The sequence below is a fragment of the Ceratosolen solmsi genome, unplaced genomic scaffold, assembly GCF_000503995.2.
Source record: "Ceratosolen solmsi marchali unplaced genomic scaffold, CerSol_1.0 scaffold2, whole genome shotgun sequence".
Taxonomy (NCBI): domain Eukaryota; kingdom Metazoa; phylum Arthropoda; class Insecta; order Hymenoptera; family Agaonidae; genus Ceratosolen; species Ceratosolen solmsi.
In genome coordinates, this window is record NW_011948422.1 from 4,313,982 (window position 1) to 4,338,959 (window position 24,978).

The window sequence follows — 24,978 nt, forward strand, 5'->3', positions numbered from 1 at the left end:
AAACGCGCAATAAGACACGAGTTTATCATATCGATTGGACGACTAGACTATATCGTCTTTTCGCATTGTATTATTAAAATTTATTCTACAACACGATGAACGTACAATGCATTACATCCATTTATGCGAATATGAACGTACGTAAGTAGAAATTACAGTATAATTAAAATTACAGTCAAATTATTGCAACGTGTAATGGAACTTTAAAAGTCTCATAAATTCTAACCGAACTGTCAAGTTCATATCAAATGATTATGAGTAATTGTTAGAGTTAGTGGAATGCTTTATACTTTTATGGATCATTACTGGTATCATTGTATATCGTGCATTATATACACGTACGTGTATAATGTTATATAATAAAAATTAATATTGTAATTTTACATTCGGTTGAATTACCTTTAGCCTCATTTCAAGCAATAATGCATTCCCTATTCGTTAAAACAAATTAAGACTTTGTTAAAAAAATTAATGCATTTATTATATCAAATTTCTTATATTGTATCGTGATTGGTTGATTTAAGCGTTTTAATATTATCTATTGTAGCATAAACATTCTTCATCATTGTGCGCGGATTATTGTACTTACATTAAACGGATTGCTCAATCTCGTATATCTCGTATATAATTAATTCGTAACGTGATTACGAAATTGTCAGATATGAAAAGAAGCAAAAGCAATTTTTTTGTTAATGCCTAACGGGGCTTTTTCTCAAAACCAATTAAGACGATCTCTCGCGCTATCATCTTACAAGCTATCGAATCATATATTCTTAAATTAATTTCTCATCAACTAAAAATTGAAAATTCAACAGACACGAAAATCACCCATCAAGCGTCTAAAATAACATCCGGCTCCACTGCGCCTCCAAAATCACAAAGTTTCTAAAAATACACGAGACTAGTATATAAATTAAATGCAAATGATATGTAAATATTTTGCAAATCTCGAAACGCTCGTCCAATGTAGATTCGCACGAAAGAGGAGCCGAACGCCCAATATCGTTACGAGGCAGTCTCGGTCGTGCACAAGAATCTGAAAATCGATGACCCAAGGAGTCTCCGTGGTCTCAAGTCCTGCCATGTTGGAGTCGGTCGCAACGTTGGCTACAAAATTCCACTGACGAAGCTCTCGGCCCTCGGAGTACTTACCGATCTCAACAGCCCGGAGTACTCGGCACGCGAGAACGAATTGCGCGCTCTCAGCTTCTTCTTCAGCAAGGCCTGCCTCGTCGGCACCTGGTCACCGGACATCACCATTAACCAGAGGCTCAGTGAGTTTGAATTTCTCATAGCACTAATCTCCACTTGCCGATCCATCACCGTTCCCGTGCATCCCACGAAGCGTAAATAGACGCGTTGCCAGCTACGAAAAGCAAACGTCTTTCAGAGGAAACGTACGGTAATCTCTGCGCCCTATGCGAGAAGCCGGACATCTGCGACTATCCGGATGCGTACAGCGGTTACGAGGGGGCTCTGCGCTGTCTCACCCAGAACGGCGGCGACGTCGCCTGGACCAAGGCCATCTACGTCCGCCAGTTTTTCGGGCTGGACACGCAAGGGAGCAACGAGGCCACGGCGACGACGGCCACGACGATTAAAGCCGATCCCCGAAATTATCGCTATCTCTGTCCCGATGGTACTAAGGTGCCCATCGACGAGAGGACGAAGCCCTGCACCTGGGCGGCGAGACCCTGGCAAGGCTACATGACTAATGGTGGCGTCGCCGACATTGATGCCGTACAAAAGGCGAGTCATTTTCCGTAATCGCGACCCCATAAATTATTTTATCATCGTTTAGCTTGGCACGGATCGGCCCAACCAACACATTGACATTTATCTCATTGTTAAACGAGTTTTGATGCTTTAGGGATTTCTTGTCGCAGTTTGAAAAAATCTTGGAGCACTCGCGATCATTGCTAAGGCTCTTTCGTTCGGTCAGTTAAGCGCTCCTAACGTTAAAGATCCCCCTAACGTGAAATCATGATCGCCAATATAGCGTCATTCACGATCTAACCTCATTAATCCAAAGATAATTCACATGCCCGATGCATTCATATTTTCATTCGAACTTTCGTCTCCCAATGAAAATCTTAAGCAAAAGTTGCTATCCTTGTATTGTGCTCCATACGGCCGATGAAATAAAATGCGATAATAATAAAGACGATCCGTCATCGTGCATCGTGCATCGTGCATCCATCAGCCGTAAAAATCGATAATATATCTAAAATAATATAATGAGAATATTTATCTTAAAAAAAAAAAAAAAAAAAGCAAAGAAAGAAAAGAAAACAAAAATACGACGTCCCCTAGGAGTTGACGCAATTGGGGAAATTCGGAGAGGAAAAGAAAACCAGCTGGTGGAGAAATTTGATGCTTTTAAACGAAAGGACTTTGGCAGTGGCGACGTCGCCGATTGATCCGGAGCAGCACCTCAAAATCGCCAAATACATGGACGTAATCGCGAGGAATTTTGGCGCACCCGAGCGAAATGCCCGGTGGTGCGTTTACGAGACAAAGGCCTTAGAAAAGTGTCGTGCGCTATCCAAAGCTGCCTATTCACGGTAAATAAGCAGAATTCACTTTCGATGCCAATGAATATGCGAATGAAAATTTAATGACAATACTCAAGGAGAATGTCGAACGAAAATTGCCCGGTTAAAAAAAAAAAAAAAAAAAAAAAAAAAAAAAAAAAAAAACGGATGAACGGCTTTTAAATGAAAACGGTAGATGCAAATCATACGTGTAAGGGCAGCCCCTAATCATTCAAGGGCACGCGCAATTTCGAGCAATATTCCCGCGCCGCAATATTCAAACACCTCTCCAATTATCGCAATTAACGAAAAAGTAACGGCGCCGACAATATCGCGATGAACGAATGTACAAAGAAATAAAAAGCCTCGCGTTATATACGTGCACGCGAAAATGTAACGACCAAAACGACCAAGAGCGCGTTGACTCTTTTCACGTTGCAGAGACGCAAGACCGAGGTTCGACTGTATCTTGGAAAAGGAGGAGGAGGCCTGCCTGAAGGCTCTGCGTGACGACGGCGCGGATCTGCTGGTCATGAGGGGTGAGAAGGTCGAGAGCGCGATGAAGAACTACAATGTGAAGCCGATTGTCGCGGAGTCGTACGGAGCCGGAGCGAACGAGTTTAGCGAGAGGCCCGCCGTTGCCGTCATAAAACGCGGCAGCTACATTAAATCCCTACGTAAGGCTTCATCTGCATCTGCATCTGAATCTGCATCCTCATCTACCACGAAGGCGCTTAACGAGTGTTAAAACTGAAAGCGAATAGCGTTTGCGCGCACTTGGCGCTTATTCGTCCTCCTGTCATCGCCTATCCTGGACTCTCGCTCGTGTCCATGGCTTTACAGAGAAAAGAAAATGAAAACGATATTCCTAGGAAACCTATCGTCCATATCCAACGGAACTGTTGCTCCTTAAATAGATAAAGCCGAACGCGTGAAACACACGTACACACAAGCGCGCACAAAAAGAAGGCAAATAACGATAATGAAACGTGTGCGTGTGCATTTAATTTTACAATGATAATTATCGTTTGTCATATGCGCGATACATAGGGCGTCGTTAACTCGATGTACTTTCGTATTCTCCGAAATTAATAATAATAATAATAATAATAGGCTTTCGTAACAGATTGTTAAAAATTATCTTTGAATTATATTCTCATTGTTAAGAATCATTAGAAAATGTCGAAATAATATGCGATAGCCATGTTTATTAATCCGATTATCAAATGATTCGTTAAGCGAATGATATGAAAAATAAGCATCGAGCATTGATCGCGCAAATAGTCGGCCGATATAAGCGTCTCGATAATAAAAAATTGCCGTTGAAGCCGTCGTGCATTTTCAATTTCAAATCAATGACAGGTAGACAGGAATGGCGCGCGCTCCCTGTTTCTCAGCACTTCCAAACTAATGCGATGTCCTTGTTGTTTCAAACACACTCGCAGGCCACCTTAAGGGGAAAAATTCGTGCCACAGCGGCTACAAAGAAGACTTCGCCGGTTGGATAGCTCCGGTGCACGCAATGAAAAATGTTCACCTGATTAATTCGGAAAAGGATATTGCAGATTTTTTCGTCGAGTCGTGCGTGCCTGGAGCCGACAGAGACTCGACACTCTGCAGCCTCTGCATTGGAAATCTTGCCTCCAAAGATGAAAATCTTGCTGAAATTACAAAGTGCAGCTCAACAGAGGCAGAAGATTATAAAGGAGGTCGTGGAGCTCTCAAGTGCGTAATGTATATTGCAATACATTTATTCGCGTACGTAAGAAGTCGTTGGACTTTGTATTTGTTTTTAGATATTTGATCATAATATGTAGAAGGTAGCATATGGCTTTAGGGATTCTCGAAGCTCGTGGCGGATATCATTTAAACTACGACAATGTCGAAAAAGGAATACATTATCACCAATCAGTCTGTTTGTGTATCGGGGGCATAATAAATACTTTAGCGACAAATTTGACTTAACCGGAAGCTGTAGAGAAGTTAAGCTTGAGGATAATTACATCCGAGAATTTCGTTCGTCATTAGGCTATATTATAAATTAAATTACTGCAATTAGATTTAATATTTCAATTTAGAGAGAAGTGATTTTAAAAATATTGATAATAAATTAATCCTTAAGGGATAGAATATTATAATATCCCGTTCTTAATTTTTATTATCAAAGTTTTTCTTACACAATTATCTTTTTTTTTTTTTTTCTTTTATTATTATTATTATTATTATTATTATTATTATCCGAAGTTTCGAGAAAATTTCAAAATAAATCACAAACTCCGTCGACACAAAACCTATTTTCACTTTACAGGCTCATATAGCAAGTTTTGACTGGTTATCCCTCGAAAAGAAGCTCCTGATTTATATTAAAAAGCAAATGAAAGAGGCACATAAGGGGAAAAATAAAAAGCATTATATATATATATATATATATATATATATATATATATATATATATATATTACATTTACTGGTGGATAACGATTGGAATGCGCGTTATTCCATTCCATTTATTAAATTTATTCACGAAATAATAACATTAATTTGATAATCTCTATCCTTCACTAAATGCAGAGAGTAACTAAATTAACTGGTTAAGTGCATCTATATGCTGATTTTTAATCGAATTTCTTTCTGATTATTATCGATTGGATAGATTTATTTATCTATGTGTGCTTTACTTAAACAATATTCTGGATAGATAAATTGACTTATTTCCATTGAATAAACAATCGTTAAGCTCATTATTTTAAAAACAATTAAAATTTAAAATGTTCGAGATCATGAATAAGTTATAACATTTAATTACAAAGTAAATAAAAAAAGAATATTGGAGAATTCGGAGAAATCTGAATAGTATTGTTACATATTTCTAAAATTAAATCATATTATGTTTCATATAATATGAATTTATATTATAATATCCGTGTATATATGATGTAATCGCTATATAGACTATATTATTCCTATTTATGTTACTGTGTTTTATTATTAGGTAACAAAGTTTTTGACATTTATAAGCAAAACTTACTAGAAGCTGTACTATAAGCTTCTAACATATTAATTAATCGAATATGAGATAGTTTTGTTAAATGTATAATACTTTATTTATATTAAAATAAGTATAAAGTAATGCAATAATATTGTGAATATATTTTCTTTTATTGCAGATGTCTACTTGATGGCAAAGGCCAAGTCGCTTTTATTCCTTTTACTGCCCTTAAGCAAGGTAAACCACCAAAATATTAAATTTGTTTTGAGAAAACTTTCGTGTCTTTCGTTAAAGCGCTTTGCAAAGCTACATTGAAACAACTGAAATCTAATTATTTAAATAATAAAATTGTTTAGAGAACTCAACAAAGAGTTCGGACTTCAATTTAGTCTGTCCAAATGGCGGCATCGCTCGAGTTGATGATTGGCAGCGATGTAATTTTGGCATGGAACCACCCCGAGTGATCGTTAGTTTTGCTGGGAAATCTGCAAACGCTTTAGAAGAACTGACACACGGAATTTTAGCGGCGAGTAGTTTGTATGTGAAAAATCCGGATTTCCTTCGACTTTTTGGTACCTGGGCTGGGCAATCGAACATCCTGTTTAAGGTAATCGATTAGTTATTGAAGCACGAAATTTGTGAATCATTGGGAATCTGAAATTATGCGTATCAAGTAGATGAAATAAAATTGAAAACAAAATATTCTTTGTAAGGATTGAACAATTTTATATGTCCTAGATAATTCTAAGTAATAGTTAATTTATATTGAATCGTCTACTAATTAGTTAGGAATATTAAGTTTTAATCATATATTGTTTTTTACAATAGAAGGTGGAAAAATAAATCAACGATTTATCATACAATATTATTTATTCGACCATAATAGCTTTTAATTTCATAATTATCCAAGTCTATCAAAATATATAAATAAATAAAGAATTTATTTTTCTATTAGCCATATTATGTATAAATATATTATTTCTCTCTGTGTGCATGATATATTTAAATTTCATTAGGAAATATTATTATTAAATTATGAATTATTACACATTTTACTAATAAATTAATTTATCTCCTTCTTTTAGGATGAAACACAAAGTCTGATATCGATTGACAATTCTTGGAATCGCTGGAAACAATGGGCAACAATTCCGCTAGAATACGAGTATTAATTAATTAAGATAACACGTATTCTTAAATACATTAAAGACACGTATCTCTTTTACTTTTATCGAATTTCATTGCACTAAAAGTCTGATAAATAAAATCTTATATTCTCATAATCATTCATAATGACTTTCTGTTTTGTTTTTTTGTTTTTTTGTTTTTTGTTTTTTGTTTTTTTTTTTTTTTTTTTTTTTGAAGATTTTTGTCTTAAATTTTATGTAGCAATTATATGCTCTATCTCCTCTACTTTCATAATTAGCATTTAATACTTAACTTTTGTTACTGATAGAGGCTAGAGTAATTTTCGTTTTTTAGGATATGATAATTCTACATAATATCTGCCAAATAAAAAGCAAAAACCATAACAAGACCTTGACGTTTCACCTCTAAGACGAAATCATCAATATCATTATGTACGCACGTTAATTTAAAATTATAATATAAGCTTTGGTGCTTAACAAATCAAATGCTACCTATGCTAATAATTCTATCAAAAAGTAATTGGATAAGCAGCATAATTAGGATCGGTTATTTTTTGCAAAAAGAGTGAAGATGTTTTGGTAACAATGATATTGGAAACAGGCCCGTATCGCTTACTATTGTATTTCTTGTAAACGACATAAAAGTCCGTTTTATTATCATTAGACAGCATAACTTTTTGTAACAACTGATTTCTAATGTCGTTCATTTCCGAGTCAGGCAAACTGCAATAAAACAGAGTGTTTATGTATGTAAATAGTACAACTTGATAATGGTGGCGTACCGATTGTTATTTCATTAATTGAGCATCATAATTACTTACCGATATTTATCAATTGTTGGATTAGATATGTATACACGATTTCGCCAATAAGACCATTGAGGATTTTTTACCTTATCATCTTGCGACATAACCAAGACGAGAGCGATTTCAGCACTGATAGCTGCCAAATGTACAGCCGAAATATCCATCATTTTATCGTGAAGGAGCGATAGGTCTATCTGTTAAAAAGAAAGGAAAAAAAAAAAAAAAAAAAAAAAGAGAAAAAAAAGGAAAAAAAAAGCAAAGCTTCAATTAGAGATTTTTAGTTGAAAATTACTGATGTGGATAAAGGGCGCAGCGATTGAAATACCTTAAATCATTCAGATTATAATATTTGCTCGAATTCTCAAAATCACGTAATATTTGCGTTTAAATTGCTTACCATTATGTTTAATACAATTTAATTATTATTGAATTATTATATAAGGGCAAGGCAATATTATATTCCCATTTTATTGTATATGTATATTGTATCGTGCGAAGTCAACATTATTTTAAACATTAATATAGAAGAGATTGAAACGTTAAAGCGTGTTAAATTCTAATAAAAACAAAAAAATAATAATAAAAAAAAGAATGAAAGAAAGAAATCTACTTTTATAATAGCACGTGACTTAATGAATTGTTAATAGCATACAAATTTTAAATTTCATGAAAGTAAATACAGCGATTTACCAAATAACTGCCACAGTAATAGAGCTCTTGTACTTTCATCGAAGCTAAATCACGAACTTCGTCGATCATAACGGTATATAAAGCCAGCATAGAAAATGGCTCGGCAAAAGATATTTCGAAGTTCAATGTCATCAATATTTTCTTCTCACATTCGAAAAGGGGTTTTTTATTACCTTGAAAAGCAGTTCCAGCTAGTTTGATTATCGTCGAAGCCTTATATGAAACGAGAAAATTTTTATTAATTACTTCAACTTTGATGAAAAATCGATGTTATTATACTAATTGTTGCGCAATCTATTTTTTACGCTTAGCTTAATTCTTATACCTCCGGTACGTCGTCGATTATTAAATCTTTTTTTAATGCAATCCAAAGTGCCGCCAGTGCAACTGTTTGTAGTTCATTTAAAGCCACTTCAATTGCATTAATGTAAGAATCAAATATTTTGACTGCTTGATACAAAATGAACGATGGATACTTGTGGTATGACTGAAAAAAAAAGATATGAATAAAAAAAAATGACGATCATAATGACCATAATGATGATCAATGTACTTAAAAAACACATTTAAAAACAAAATATATATTTTACGTAAAGTAATAATTTTGGATTTTATTAGAAAATAAATTTCGTTTTTTTAATGAGTTTTGTAAGCAATCAAATTTTATCACTTTAAACATACTTACAGTGGAACACAGTAGATATTTTACGATTAATCTCCGTTGATCTACGGATATACCTTTCGTCAAAAAAACTGGACAAAGCCTCTTCTTTTCACTAATTTCCATTTGAAATCTGACATACTCGTACATATAATCAATATTATACGCTAATTCCAATGATAAAACCTCATAGATAACCTTTGGCATTTTCCTTGTGCTGGATGCTTTCTTATGCTCCTCTTTAATCTACATGAAGTTCAAAGTTTTTAAATATTTTAATACACTCATTACTACTTATTCTCGTGAAATCAAAACATTAATTATTGTACTCACTTTAAATACATTGACTTTTGGAATATTTGGTAGATTCTTTGGTGATACTACGTATGTCATGGACGCCGCTAATTTTTCATCGCTTTTTTTATCATTTTCCTTCGAAGTAATTTCATTTAGTACAGCCTCGCGTAAACATGATACTTTCTATTATACATGACAGTTAAATTCAATAAATTCATTTATTCTTTAAATAATGATTGTACGAATGATTTCATGCCGCATTATTCGTGTTTTTCCAAGCTTTAAAATATTTTACTTGTAAAAATAGAAACTGCTTTATATGTATATATATATATATATATATATATATATATATATATATATATATATATATATACACACACACATATTGTATATGCATACACACACGCACGCGCGCACGCACACACATACATATATTTATTATTATTATTAGTATTTTTTATTTATAATATATCGAAAATAGATCCACTGCGAAATTATATTTTATATCAATTATAATAAAAATATGTCGTGCTACAAAATTTATTGCTCATATTAACAATCGAAAACGAATCTTATTTTATTTTATTTTTTTATTGAATTTCATCAATTAATCATAAATTATTATCACAATTAACTACACAAATAACAAATAATAGATAATTGTAGTGATTAATTTATTATTATTATTTGTATTATAAGCTAGTATAATAATAAATGTTTTATTTTAACTTTGGTCTACATTTTCTCATAATTGTCTCACATCGTACATTACGATTACAAGAAACGTAAAATATTAAAAAAAATGTTTTACAAACCTTGAAAATAATAAATAATAATAACTGCACTAATTGTAATCATCGTTCATGCGATGTGTTGACTAGATATTTCAAATGTTTAGTCACTAAATTTAAATGAAAGGCCAATTATACGTACCAATAATTTTTCGCTCTCTTTAGATTTATAATGAGGTTGTTTTGTAGTCGATTTGGTATCCTCATTATTTTTTGTATCATTATATATTGAAAACCGAGTTCTAGAAAATGGTTTAGTGGGATTTGTATCGCTCGATGATTGAGTCGATCTTTTAGCGATGACACCTTGACTATTAGTTGCATCAAGTTCTATATAGTAAATATATACAAATTTATGTCTCAATGTACTTCAATATTTTAATTTCCGATTTAGTGATAAAAGCAAGAAAAAAAAAAAGAAGAAAAACATTACTATTTTAAGAAATTCAGGAAATTAAACGCTCATCCTTTTTGCAAAAGTATATGACAATATAAAGTATATGACCGTTATTATTGAAATAAAATCCAGATATATTTATTTTTATATTTATTGAAATGAATAATGTGATCACCTAAATCACCAAATATGAATGAATTAATAGATTGTTTACAAAAAGGCCTTTAAATGTATAAATTAAAAAATAGCGAACCTTCACACGTCCGCACCGTCTATTTATTTCATTCATGATTCACTCCCGAAAATCCATTCGACCGAAAGTGGAAATTTAAAAATAAAAGAAAATTTAAAGAACCTTGCAGTCCCCTTGGCCGTACCGATCGATCGTAGTTGTTATCAAAACTCCTTGTATTTCTAGTGTTGCGCGGGGAGGAGGTGACTTTGCGCGTGGTATCGATTACCGGCATTTTGTTTTCCTTCTCAATATTCTCTTTGTCAACTGTTTCACTTTTGGCGTACTTCTTTGGATTTAACGACCTGTGGGAGCGCGGCTTGGACGAATTCTGAGTATCTAAATTCATCCCGACTAATCTGAAAAGGTGACATTTCATATGTTAGTCGATCGTATCTGCAGCCACGAATTTTATAAATTTTGTAAAAATTAATTGGTCAAAATAACGTTAAATGGATGCTACCGTAGAGTAAGCTAAGTAACATGTGTTAGACATTGTTGGCTAATGTGGCTAGCGATTTTTAAATCATAGTCGGCCGATCGAGATGTACGAAGAGCGAAGTAGGAGTAAGATTCCAGTAAGATGAGAATTGAAAAATTTAACGAAAACTTTAATTAACAAAATTTTCATTACTATACCAACAATGTTTACAAAATCTATCAGCAAATATATAATACTAAAGAGAAAATTAAAAAATAAAAAAAAAAAATAAAAAATAAAAAATAAAATAAAAAAAAATGAACGAAAATCCGAGTGGCAAACATATTAATTTCTCGTATCAAAAGTTATAGCCCGAAAATGATTCATTGATAAATAAATACGCGAAAGTAAGTATTGTCGTTTTCATAATTTCACTCATCCACTGAAATTAAAAATGAGCAAGACAGGCGTAGCACCGCTACCTTCGCCTTCGTAACAAATCTCACAACAAAGAGCATCGCGAGACTCGACGGAAGCCGTTCACAAAATAAAAATATAAATCCCCTACCTCTGCAAACCAATACTGCAAAAGCTCACGCTCCGCACGACGTATTCGTGCGTCCCGTAACAATAGGTGCGAACTGTAGCTGTGAAGAAGGGCCCGCCGATACTGGAACTGGATGGGACGTATCACCGCTTCGATAATAACCTTCCGGCCAAGCAGACGACAATTGCTCTCGCGGGGATCCAGGGGACGACAAAGTGGTGCGAAGCGCCAGTGTCTTCTCGCCCGTAAATACGCGCGTTTTATTTCTATCGAAGCTATCGATTTCGCACGTGGAGCGCGAAATATTTTGGCTATCCTACTGTTCTCGTGGCTAAGCCCATTAATAAGCGAGGATCGAGAATTGCCGGTTGGAGATATTGGCTGGGATATTGATGAGGTTTAAATTTAGTGTTACTTGAGACATTTGACCGTAGAATTATGTTAATTATTGGATAAATTTAATCGGGAGTCAGATGGAGAGCGATGAAGATATTATAAGTAAAGTGGAGGGAACTGAGGGTAATATTAATTGCTGGAGTGCGATTAAAAGGAGTTGGGAGTGTTGATTTTCGAAATTTAATGGTAAATTTAGCCTTGTTAAGCAAAGTGCCGGATTTACAATAAAATACGTCGTTATCCTTTTATTTTATATTTGAGCAGCGGACACTATTGCATGCATATTAGATGAGCGCAAAAAAGATTTCAAGGAAATTTTAAAGGAACCTTTAAAGTTATAAGCTCATTTGTTAAAATGAGGTTGCTTATATTGTCACTGAAAGTTCAGTTTTAAATTTCGATGCAATTTAGCAGACAAAAGGCTAACGGGGCCAGCTGCGATTGCCAGTAACAAGTTAATTTGTACATGTTAATGGGCACAATCTCCGGGACAATCATTGACGTTTAAAAAAAAAAAATATTATATAATATTATCCACATGAAGCGCATAATATGTACTCTCAAATAGTTTATATATATATATATATAAATATATATATATATATATATATATATATATCGAGATAGCTTTCCATATTTATGGATAAAAGATATTTTAGAAGAACACGATTAAAGACACGTAGAATCTCAAGCAAATAATTAAGTTTGAAATTATCGGCTTTGCTGTAAAAAAATTGTGAAATGTCAATGTAAGGATAATTAATATATATTATTTTGATATGTTCTATAAAAATAATTATTATTTAATAAAATATATTTTTCTCAACTCATGGGATGAAAAGGATTAATATTTACAGTTAGATATATAGACGGATATATATGGAAATTCTTAAAACATCGACAATTTATTGCATTAAATTTTCTTTTCACCTTTAACTACGTTAATATGTGAAAAAATATAATACCAATGTGCATAACATTTGAAGTAAATATATATTTTCAACCACTATAGTGTAAAAAATATAAGGATTTTATTTTGAGGAAAATTTTATCTAGCATGCCTATTTATCAAATTTCGATAAATATATCATTGTAAGTATATATATATATATATATATTGCCATGAATTATGCGTCGAAAATCATAATAAAAAGCCTTCTTTCTAATTTTTACATAATTTTAACTCAATATATAAATGCCATTAAAATAAATTAGCTTTCTATTAATTTGATGATTAATTAACATAAATTTCAACTACAACTCATAATATTAAATCATAATGAGCCCAGAGATTGAAATATTAAATTTAGTTACCAAATAAATTACTAAATTATCCTCGAAGATCATATGATAAATAATATACTTATTATTCTATTAGAGGAGCTTTAAATATTAATTTAATTCTAATTCACATTGATAAGTATCTAATTTAATTAATAAAATAGAAAATAATATCGGCTGAGAGTATACAATGCAATAATATTACCCAACACAAATTATAATATGAAATATTTATAAAATTACAATGCCATAATAATGCGATCGTCTATTCATTGTAAATAATAGAAATAATGAAAAGGAACATTTTATGATATAATCTTTAATTGTCAAAATTTTTTCATTTCTGATTTTTGCTTAACTGATTTGTTTTTCGATAAGTGTTTCAATCTATTTCTAAGCTTCGAATAATGAGCCTTTTCGAGAAAAAGTAGTAGGAGCCCGAAAAACGATCCTCCCAAAATTAATAACAATAATGGCAAAACGTCAAAAATTTCCACCGACGTCCAATGATCTTTCGTCTGTAATAAACGTAATTCCAAGCTTTATAACATCATTTATTATTGTCAATCGATTTATCTGCTGATATTCCTTCATTGTTGTATAAAATCTAAAATTTAATTTGAATGTATTTTCAAGATAAATTAACTAACCTTAGATGATTGTACGACCAGTTCAGTGGCAATTACTCTTTGAAGAACACCGCTATCTCGCATTAGTAAAATACTAAAATGAATATTTCGTGTTAGTCAAGTTGTAAGGGAATAGGTGGTATTTATCATTAAAATATTCATATCTTTATTTAATTTTGATATTACACGATATTGAACTTTTAAAGTATCATAAATTTATATATATATATATATATATATATATATATATATACAATCTCTCTCTCTTTTTTATATCTCATTATTATTCATTTAAAATATTAAATTAACGTTTTCTTAAGACATCGCGATTTTATTCTATAAGAGTTTAAGAATAAAAAAAGATTTACTTTGATTCTATATGAAAAGTACAAGGAAACACATTTATGAGAGCTGAAATTGATAAACAATACCAATGAGAATAATTAAGGAATAACAGCACGTATTATTATTGCAATATAATACAATGGTTAGTAGTATGATACATATAGTGTAATCATACTTGCTATTAATAATTCCTCGAAATGGACTCCTACTAGGAACAGCCATTGCAAGGGTAGTTTGCATTATCGTATCCAATGGCTCGAGAATGCAAGGGACTTGATGCTCTAAGATTGCAAACATATTGTCCGTGACCATGAAGGCATACTTATCTTGCGAGCAAATATTATTCAAACCCTCCAAATAGTTGCGCGGTAAGTTTTCAACGTCATCGAGGATTTCTTCGAACATTCTCTGTAGTATTACGTCAGAGGTATTCTAAATCAATTTAACAAAACAAAAATAAATAAATAAATAAATAAATGAAATAGCTATTTAGCCCCACGAATAAATAATTAATTTATAAATATATAAAAAGAATTCAAGTGTCTTAAAAGCATCACTCTATTTGAATTTCATTATTTTTATATCTTTATTATTATAAAATTATATTAAAAATCCAGTATTATTCAAGAAGTCTGTAACATTTTGAGAAATAAAATGCCTCATTTATTAAATAAGAATATATCGATACAAATATAATTGAACGTACGATTAATTATCAAATTGATATTATTATATTTTCAAGTTTTTATAATCAAACATTTATACTTTGATGTCAAGTTTGAATACAACCATATAAACTATTCAACCATGTTTATAACAATGAAATTTTGTTATGTAGAAATTAATATTGAAATGTTAAAATTTCGCTATATATTGTAAAAATAATATTATTTACGATGAATATTATACAAGTTAAAAATCAAAATAACAATGCAATGATTATTTACGTTATATGACGCTTATTCGTTGGATTAATTTTACAAACTATTAACGTACTAACAAATGTCTTTTGCATTGAAAATTGAAAATTCTTTGTACCTGAAAAAAATTGTAGTCTGCGGAATTGCGAATGACACCAAACTTATAAGAGCCGTCGTTTAAAAGGCCTTCCATCGATGAAAATGGCATAATAAAGATTTTAACGGCCAAGAAACTAATAAGCGCCGCTGAATATGCGGCTAAAATAATCACTCCGGTCAAATGAACAACCAAATCAATTATTCTTATAGCATCGATTAATGCTGTACTATGCCCTGGAAAATATAAGTCTCGGATAATGTCACGAAATATGCGAGTGCCAATAAAATATTTACAATATTTAATATTTGAAATCAGACTGGGAAACAGTGATCTCTCTCATGCAATTGGACTAGCGAGATATGGTTAGAAAGAAGCGTATGAACCTTGTGCGCAAATTGCGCCAAATATGCGAAAAAACGTGTCCATGAAATTTGGCGATGCTTCGTATTCCTCAAATGTATGCTCCTCCGGCAATATTTTCAATGAAATTAATATAATTGAACTAGAAATTATGATAATCACTAGCAAGGATATCCAAATACCACTGTAAAATGGATCAGAATAAGCCGTCCACTTGATAGCCGTGAAGTATGGTCTTTTAATGAAGGTTCTGCATCTACAATACGACATTTTTTTTTTTTTTTATTCAAAATTCTCATAGGCCGTTTTTAAAATAGAGCAAGTACAGTGGCATTATAATTAACTTGGTTGAAAAAACAGGAGTTGTGAATTCAATGGCCTCGAGTCTGTCGGACGTCATTAATAGTTCCGTGGCTGCAAGATCAATTTCTTTCCTAACGAGCATCCCCACTATTCCAGTCCACGAGCCATTTGGTAAAACATAACCCCAGGAATCGCACTCCGCGTAAGTGACGCTGCAGCAAAGAGAGCAAAGAGAATCGAAGGTATAAATAATAGTATGGAAGCAGGGGAAATTTCCTCTTAAGCAGTTATATTTCAAGTCCGGTAATAATGAACGTGACCGGGAAATATCAGCTCCTTTCATTCATGGCAATGAGTGAGAAAATAATAATTTAGGCTAATGTTATTTAGAATTATGAGGTTAACAAGCCGATTGATGCGCGTTCCAAGTCTCTGGAATGATAAACCAATTTAAAAAGTTTAGATATTCATAGAGATAATCAGAGTTTGTTTTTTTGTTTTGTTTTTTTTTTTTTTAAATCTTTTCTGAACTTTTTAAAATTATTATCCTAAATTTTCTTTATTTTTTGCACTATTGATAAAGAGGCGGGATGTAGTCTTAATTGAATATCTACTTAAGCGATCAACAACACAATGCATTTGCTGCAATTATTTGAATAATAATTTTAATAATTATGTATTTGTATTTCACGGCTTTATAATTCTGATATTTTTAAATTCAAATCTAAATGAAACTTTATTTAATTTTGCACATATTAATAATCATCTTATGAATTTTATAATTTATCGCAAAATTAAATGAATGAAAAAAAGAAGAAGAAAAATCTATAATATACACGCATTAAGTAAATTACAGTATTTATTCAATGTCAATTAATTGGGTAAAAGTTGTTTATGTAAAAAACATAAATTTTTTATTCGATATTGATTTTTTTGACATTTTTTTGACATTTTTTGACATGTAATTAATTTATCGTAATACGTACGATACGTCCCAAGTCGGTAATGCCAAATATTTTCAATTAATACATTAGTTATTCATTTATTTTTATCTAACAACATTCAGTTAACTTCGTTTTATTAAATTTCTACAACGTGATTTAAAAATACGCTTTGAAGCATCACGCAAAATGATTCACAAATTAATTCATAATAACATTCGTCTTTTTCATTCAAAAATCATGCTCGTTACATATCAATGCTACTATAAGAAGAGCACGCAGAAGAGTATAACAAATAAAGTATTTGGTGATAATGAAGAGCATTATTTTCGCAAGAAAAGTGCTCGACAGTTGAAACGAATTAAAGAAAAAATGCGCGAAAAGCTAGAGGAGGTAAAAGAACATGTATTTAGTGGAAACAAGTTGCAGAAGCCTCCACTTAAAAAATAATTTGTATTGTCAGTATATTTATATTCGTATTTGTTATATTATATCATTGATTAAGAATTTTTTATGTTTTATAAAGATACTTGGATTTATAATATATGTGATAGATAGCTATTATAGTTAATAAAATTCAATGTATTTCGCGTATTTAAATAAATTAAAAATTAAAAAACACGGTTTAGTACATAAAAACAGAAATAATAACGCAACTGTTATTATTCTATTATTATTATTATTATTATTATTACTATTATTATTATTATCATTATTATTATTATTATTATTATATTATAAAGTTCTTAGAATATAATATTTTTATAAGCTAAATAAAGCAAACTTACGTGCAATTTAAATTTTTTTGAAGTATCTGTATAACGGTACCAAAAAATCCTTTGATTCCTATAATTTCACCAGAAGAATTCCGTTCAATTAATGAAACTGGTGGATCCTAAATAATGGAAATAATGTTTTATCTGATTATGTTACTTTAAAAGAAATTGTCTCGTTGAATGAAATTAATTTTGCCGTCTTAATCGATATACTATTATGTAATTCGATGTAATCATACAATGTTTATTTATAATACTTAAGCAGAGGTAACTACTTATACTATAAAGTAATCGCATTGATTATTAATTATAATTGGAAAATTTTCTTTTTTTTTTTTAACCTATTATAATATATTAGTATATAAGTCTATTAAAATTCTTACTCTTAATAATTGATGGATTTGTAAGATATATTATTTATATTAAAATAGATGATTTAATGATACAAGGATACCTGGACTGTAGCTACTTTTATCATTTGCCCATAAAGATCATTTCTTCTTTGATAGAGTGTTAGTTTTGTTATTCTTAAACCATCTTTTTCATTCCAGACACCAAATAAATTTGTTAATAACTCCCGGTCTTTATCGATATTATAAATTTCTGTAAGCGAAGTACTTGCACCGTCCTTATATTTCCTGACGACTAAAAAAATACAATCAAGAGGTACGAAAATTTCTGAAAAGAATCGATGAATATTTGTTTCTTGGCGAAAAAAAATTATCCAGTTGATATATGCCATTGAAATCCAAGGCGCTATTTCCTGTACATATTAAGTATGCTTTTTCTTTTTTTTCTCTCTCTCTTTCTTTCAATTTTTACAGTCAAGAAATAAAAATATGTTTAAACATAAAATATTATTTACTTTGGAGAATTGTTGCCTCATGTCCTCTGAATCGTTAATTAATATAAATAAGGGCCTCTTTAATTTGAAATAGCTATCGCCAACCTTCATAAAAAGTTAATTATAAATCATAAAAAGTTTTATATCGCAACTTTTCTTTTTTAATATTCTACTTACTATATAAAAGTAGAAATGAAATTTACATAATCGTTTGCGCGCATGAAATGAATGAAAGTAATACATTGAAATCAACTAATAGTCAATAATTAATTAATATAAATCTTAATAATCTGCACTATGTCTGTAATAAATAATCACGAAACAATAAATTGAAAATATATAATATATTCTTACTTTATCTTTGAACGTTTTAATAGCATAAGCAAACGTTCGAACATGAAGTTTGCTAATGTAGGCCACAATCGACATAAGTTGCTCAGCTTCGTGAGGATCTTTAAATATATATTAATATTTTATAATTATTATCTCATTATCTATAATTTTCTACAATATCTTAAATCGCATTGTACAATATCTTAATGCATTATAAGAAAATTTTTGAACGGATTAGTTTCGGATAGATAACCTTTACAAGAGTTTAAATTAGTAATTAAAAATTGCTCTTTAATAATATTCAAATTTTCTTCAATATAATATGATCGTCTAAAATTAATCTGTTTAAATCTATGCATAATGTAAATGTAAAGAAATTTAAATTAATATAATCAAAATAAAATGTCGATAATCAATTTAAAAATAATAGATAAATATTTTAAACTATTAGCATCAATAATTGTCAATAGATTAATTAAAATTTATTTCATCCTACTTTACTGATATAAATAAATTTTAATTAATAGATTATGTTATTAAAATGTTTAAGATCAGCCTTTTTAAATAATCGGTATTTTAAATAATCTATTTAAATATCTAAATAATCTATTTAAATATCAACTATAAAATGTTCACTATTAAATTATAATCTGATCAAATATTTTAAAAGGAATTTCCCGAATTGTACCATCTAATCGTTAAGATATAATTATAAATAATACAATTTGATGTTAACTTCTGCCATTAAAAGCAATTATGTGATTCAAAATAAAATCCATAATTTTCAAAATAAAATCCAAATGACAATTATAGACAAATACAAGGCGAATCATTAAGAAATTTCATTACCAAGTGATTGCATTGGATTCTCTGACGTATACATAAATATCACACAGGTATTATTAAAGATCGTGTGTACCATTTCCACGACATGCATATAAACTTGATTCTCCATAACTAATTGAGAATCTGTCGTGAGGGAAAAAAGCATGAGATATGCCATCGATATTCGCACAATATTAATGCGATCAAACAACTTCATTATGATACAATTATTGTTTCGATGAAATGTTTTTTCTTTAGTATAAATTTTTCTTACATTCCTAATAAAAGTACTGATATTTTAATTTGTAATTATATCGAGGAATACTTTATAGAACAGTTTAGCCAATAATATTGCAAATTATCTATCTCAATAATACTTGCATATTTATATATATTTTCTTTTTTTTTTTATATCTGTGTGTGTGTGTGTGCGTGAGTGTATAATTCTAACAATATAATTGTAATTATGAAAAACTTGCAATCTATGCTTCTATCAGAAGGTAAATTTTCATTTTTACACTGTTCACTGAAACCTTTGTGCTTAAAACAAGAGTTATAAAAATTTTAAGTCATTATTTTAATATTTTGAAAATATCTAAATTTGTAGACAATTTGTGGGATTGTGAAGAAAGTAAAAAAAAAAATATTTTTGTATAACTTGTATATTGATGAGATATTTTCTGTAATTATTATTTAAAACTGTTTAATATTGTCCTATTACTCATAATTAACTAGATTATGTATAATATGTAAATATTATTCTAAATATAATAGTAAGTAAACTGGTAGTAAAAATACTTTTATTAATTATTCTTAGTTTTGATAAATTTTTAAACAATTAATTGTCACATAAAATATTTAATACTAAAATTATACTTCTGTAAAGACTAAATTTTCATAATATGAATACTATGAATGATACGAAAAATTAGATGTTAAACTATCATATCAAGGCAAAAGTTAATCAATAGTATTGATTTTAATGTCAAACGAACCCTTATTTGGATTTCTATTAGAAATGTAATTATTTACATAAAAAAATTGATTCCATAATACAAATATGTGTACTTATATGAAACTTAGTACATAGTAGTAAAAAAAAAAAAGGCTGTAAGATAAAGGAATTGTTTAATTATTTGTAAAACCTGCTAAGATCGATCAGTATTATGTAACATTTTTTCAAAATATACATCAAATAAATAAAATCATTATTCAATTAAACTTGTAGCTTGTTTCTTTTTTAGACAAAATGAAAAATTAATTTTGACAAAATATGTATGTTGCTGTATTGAAAATAATCCAAGTATTTCTAATAATATAAAAAATTATTTATCATATATCATAATTCCATGTTAAAAATATTATAAATACAAAATATAAAATTATAAGCACGATTGTTAAGATCGTAAATAACAATTTCATTATAACTTTAAGTAAAAATTTACGTTACACATTTATATTATTTTTTATAAAAAAAAAAAAGTAGAGCAATAAGATTAAATTTTTATATTAGATGATATTCTATTTTTTTTTTTTTTATTCGTCGAATTAAAAAATTCTATCAAAAATTCTTATTCTAAAAAATTCTTCGTACTCATTTACAACAAATTATTGTATTAAATTACTTAAAAATTACTTTACATAGCTTTTTCAATTACAAACGAAATTAAGCATATAATAGCTGTATTATAATATGTAGTCCATCAATAATAATTAATTTTCTGTTAATAATTATAATTATAAAAAATTGATTAATATTAATATATTTCTACTTCCTACTAATTATTACATATCAGTAGTTAATAAAATAAAAAATAAGTATAATAATAGATAATGATAAATTTATGATTATTAATAAATTACGTATTTTTCGTAAAATATTATAGGATTATTAATAAAAACAATAATTCATTAATATTTCGTATTTCATAAGTATTTATTGATAAATAGGAAATTTCTTTAAGAAAACTTTAATTTACACATTTAATTCACATCATTATAATATACAAATTATTTAAGTATTATTACAATTAAAGCTTTAGTAGTAAAGAAATATAATTATACATATAATATAATTTATTGAATGCGCCATGGTAATGCAATCAAACGATTCTATATACGAATATATATCTTTATAATAAATAAGTAAATTATTATTGCTATGCTTAAATAATAAAAATTATTATATTAGTCGATAAAAACTATGAAAAAATTTAATTTCTTTCTTTTAAAATCAATTGTATAATCAAATCATAGTTATCGAGATTTGTCCTGTTTGCTTTATAATTCTCACGATAAACTAGAAATATTATTTTATAAATAAATAAAAACATTATTTTAAATAAAAATTTTTAGCACACTCTATGTAGCATAATTTCTCCAAATTCAATATATTCCATATTTCATATGGTAGACTATTTTTCTTTTTTTTTTTTTTTTTCATTTTAAAAGGAATATCTACATAAATAGCGTGTGCACTAGGTAAATTGATAAGCTCAGTCAAATCATAATTGCATGCAAATACTAGTAACTTACATAAAATACAACCAGCATTAATGACTCGATATTGACTTTTAAATATTCAGTGTAAAATTTTTTTTTTCTAACGAGTACATGGCACGTAGTTGAAAAAGTCAGAGAAGCCAAGACCAATACAATAAATAAGAATGAGGAATTATTTGTTTGTATATATCGTATTATTTGGCATGATATTTACTGTATCAAATTGTCAAAAATATAATAGTATTAAATTTAAAAGAGCAGGTAATTCTAATATTATGTGGATCTATACTTTTTTTTTTTTTTTTTTTTTTTTTTTAAGTTTTTTTTTTTTTATTTATTCTAATTAAATTTTATTTAAAATAACAATGTGAATGAATCAATATAAATTGTATTTTGTGACACAGAATGTGTTTGACAGAACAATTAATGTGTTTGTAATCGAGGTAAACATTTGTAATTAGCCGAATTCTCATAAGCACATTGTCATTCATAATATATAAAATATAAATTACATTATCACGTCAATATTTTACGTAACTTGCAAAATTTTATCTCAATACTCATTAATAATTCTGACACAATACCTTCACATTTTCTTAAGCTGTCCCACAATTAAACAAAATAATTATCACTCGCATTGGTTTATGATACTAAAGTTATATAATTCTAAATCTGCATCTGTTTTAAACTTGGATACATCAGAATCAAATGAAGAATCATTAACCACAAGCTTACAAAGTCATAAAAGCATTATTATGCCAATTGTTCAAATGAGCCTGAAATTATGGAAGATATTGAATTTTATTTCAAGATTTTATTGGATTTACGTCGACAACATATTACGAAATTCAAAACATAAGGCGCTGCCTTGCACTATATCTTCCTGGATACCTTTACGAGGTCATTGTACGCCAATTTCCAATTAAAATCCAATTAAAATAATAATAATAATAATAATAATAATAATATCATTCGAATTAATCGGTACATTGTACATTTGTAATGAATTTACTGTTGTAATTAATTTACAATGTAATTTTTTAATAAAACTTAATATCATTTATTCTGTGTACATTATTAAGCAGAGTGATTCATTATGCAATAGTAAAGGTAAAATTATAATGAATAGCCGACTAGACAAAATTTATAAATATGAAAGTGTTAAGAATTTCAAGATATTTCTCAATTTATTTATCAAAATATTAGAATTTATTATAATTATTAGGAACTTGATGGTAATGTTATATTAAGATAATTTTATACAAATGTAATATATAAACAATCATAGTTGAATGACTGTTTGCTGTTAAAACCATTTTTTTTTTTTTTTTTAATATATATATATATATATATATATATATATATATATATGTTCGTCTGATAATAATAAATCAACCTAATTTATTGTCCCCCTATGCTAAGACTAATTTAAATATACTTCAATTTAAAATAAATTCCCAAGCTCATTATTATTGACAAATTGACTATTTATGATAAAGTTTGTCGCATGCGCAATCGAGTGGCAAGATAAACATAGTTGCTTTTTTCTAAAATTGCAGTATCATTTCTGAATCAAAAGTCTTTTCAAGAATGTGTCGAAATATTTTAATTGTTTCTCTTTGTTTGTGTATCGCTAGATTAATCTTCAGTACTCATAGTAATATCACTAAAGGTAAATATGAAATATAAATAAATTGAAAATATCATTCTTTTGTTTTTGTTTTTGGTTTATATTTGCAAGTAAGACTATTAAAATGCACTATTATTTGCATATATTATTTTTATTCTTTAGCAAGTGTGTTGAAGTAGAAATTAGACATTTATTGATTAATTGCTTGCTCCATTTATATTTTACGTTTTAAGTTATACAAAAATATTATAAAAATATTATGCACTGCCCAGTTTTTCTTTTATACGTATGATAAAATACATGTGTACGAAATTTCTACAATAGTCTACCTTACAGGGTTTGCTTCTTTTTTTTTCTTTTTTTTTTTTTTTCGAAAGTTATAAGTACATTAGTCTCACTTATTTATGAAAATGAAAATTTCCACATATGAAGTGCTTCCACAACGTAATGGCTTAAATTTTGTAATAATATAGCAATCTTCTCTGAAGCTCATTTCCTTAATATAATAATGATTACCAATCGAATTTGATCAAATAAACATAATATGTAGGCCCACCAATGACTCTTGTTTTAGATGTTATGTCCACGAAGATTGACATTGCCGACAGGAATAACTACTATTCTTGTAGAAGAATTGCCGGCATATCGAGGCTGGTAATGCGTATGGTGCCGCTGCTGATAGAAACTTTTCAGCAAATGATTATGAACCTTTTAAGACTCACGACGAGAGGCGCTGTAATATATTTAAGTAATTTTCTCGGCTTTCTCGCGAGTAGTGATAATAATAATGTGATTTACAAAGGAACGGCCTCGTACAGGAATTTCGAGGGATATTCGCAAGGATACGAAGGCGTGTTGGCATCCACGTTATCGAGAGCGTTCATGATGCCATTTAAAATTATATTCGGCTCTTTGCGTTCGCTGCCCGTCACTTGGATTTATGAATACCTTATTGGTGTCATCCCATTTATTGATATTATTTCAGAAAATTTGGTGGTCCAGTCGGTGTCGAATGCCACAGTGTTGATAGCCGAAACCGTGATTGATCATACCTGGAATTTCACTAAAGCCAATATACTGCCGTGGATGGACAAGACGATAACGAATTTACATAAATCAAATACTTTGCCTGACAGCATTATGCAGTATCTCAATCAGTTTCAATCATTTTATCAAATTTGCCATTATCTTGGCATTTTATAACATTACTGTATAAATAAAGAGCTTGAATAACTGGTTAGGCAGTTGCTGTTATTGTCATTATTTTTTCATTCCTA

The 24,978-nt window shown here is 29.3% G+C and overlaps 4 protein-coding genes across 4 annotated transcripts in view; 1 reads left to right on the forward strand and 3 right to left on the reverse strand.

Annotated features, from left to right (window-relative positions):
- The window catches only part of Tsf1 (transferrin 1), a 9,182-nt gene extending 2,375 nt beyond the window's left edge, over positions 1–6,807 (forward strand). Inside the window, exons 3-10 of the mRNA XM_011499117.1 lie at positions 971–1,274; positions 1,391–1,749; positions 2,314–2,564; positions 2,976–3,211; positions 3,980–4,259; positions 5,702–5,760; positions 5,880–6,130; positions 6,609–6,807. Of these exons, the coding sequence (XP_011497419.1) occupies positions 971–1,274; positions 1,391–1,749; positions 2,314–2,564; positions 2,976–3,211; positions 3,980–4,259; positions 5,702–5,760; positions 5,880–6,130; positions 6,609–6,695 (1,827 nt within the window). The 3' untranslated portion in view covers positions 6,696–6,807. The remainder of the gene's footprint in view (positions 1–970; positions 1,275–1,390; positions 1,750–2,313; positions 2,565–2,975; positions 3,212–3,979; positions 4,260–5,701; positions 5,761–5,879; positions 6,131–6,608) is intronic.
- Positions 6,808–6,869: 62 nt separating this feature from the next.
- On the reverse strand, positions 6,870–7,688 carry LOC105361836 (uncharacterized). The gene is made up of 2 exons (XM_011499118.1): positions 7,493–7,688; positions 6,870–7,394 (listed from the first exon to the last, which is right to left on the reverse strand). Exons 1-2 carry the CDS (start codon positions 7,642–7,644, stop codon positions 7,181–7,183), a joined length of 366 nt encoding a protein of 121 aa, XP_011497420.1. The 5' UTR covers positions 7,645–7,688; the 3' UTR covers positions 6,870–7,180.
- Positions 7,689–8,084: 396 nt separating this feature from the next.
- On the reverse strand, positions 8,085–11,626 carry LOC105361837 (uncharacterized). Its single transcript, XM_011499119.1, has 7 exons — positions 11,538–11,626; positions 10,672–10,907; positions 10,062–10,249; positions 9,162–9,308; positions 8,853–9,074; positions 8,493–8,654; positions 8,085–8,380 (listed from the first exon to the last, which is right to left on the reverse strand). Exons 2-7 carry the CDS (start codon positions 10,895–10,897, stop codon positions 8,135–8,137), a joined length of 1,191 nt encoding a protein of 396 aa, XP_011497421.1. The 5' UTR covers positions 10,898–10,907; positions 11,538–11,626; the 3' UTR covers positions 8,085–8,134.
- A 2,198-nt stretch (positions 11,627–13,824) lies between these two features.
- LOC105362026 (probable glutamate receptor) lies at positions 13,825–18,453 on the reverse strand. The gene is given in 9 exon segments (XM_011499350.1): positions 13,825–13,875; positions 13,877–13,916; positions 14,343–14,599; positions 15,206–15,420; positions 15,730–15,803; positions 15,892–16,062; positions 17,580–17,686; positions 18,022–18,330; positions 18,433–18,453. Coding segments are annotated over 9 exon segments (1,245 nt in total).
- Positions 18,454–24,978: the final 6,525 nt, after the last annotated feature.

Excerpts from the sequence above, each read along its gene's own strand:
- LOC105361836 (XM_011499118.1), bottom strand. The coding sequence starts at position 7,644 with ATGATGGATATTTCGGCTGTACATTTGGCAGCTATCAGTGCTGAAATC. Across the intron at positions 7,395-7,492 it reads CCAACAATTGATAAATATCG|TTTGCCTGACTCGGAAATGA; the intron begins GTAAGTAATTAT and ends GTTTTATTGCAG.
- LOC105361837 (XM_011499119.1), bottom strand. The coding sequence starts at position 10,897 with ATGAATTTAGATACTCAGAATTCGTCCAAGCCGCGCTCCCACAGGTCG. Across the intron at positions 9,309-10,061 it reads AAGAGAGCGAAAAATTATTG|AAAGTATCATGTTTACGCGA; the intron begins GTACGTATAATT and ends CATGTATAATAG. Across the intron at positions 9,075-9,161 it reads CAAAAGTCAATGTATTTAAA|ATTAAAGAGGAGCATAAGAA; the intron begins GTGAGTACAATA and ends AACTTCATGTAG.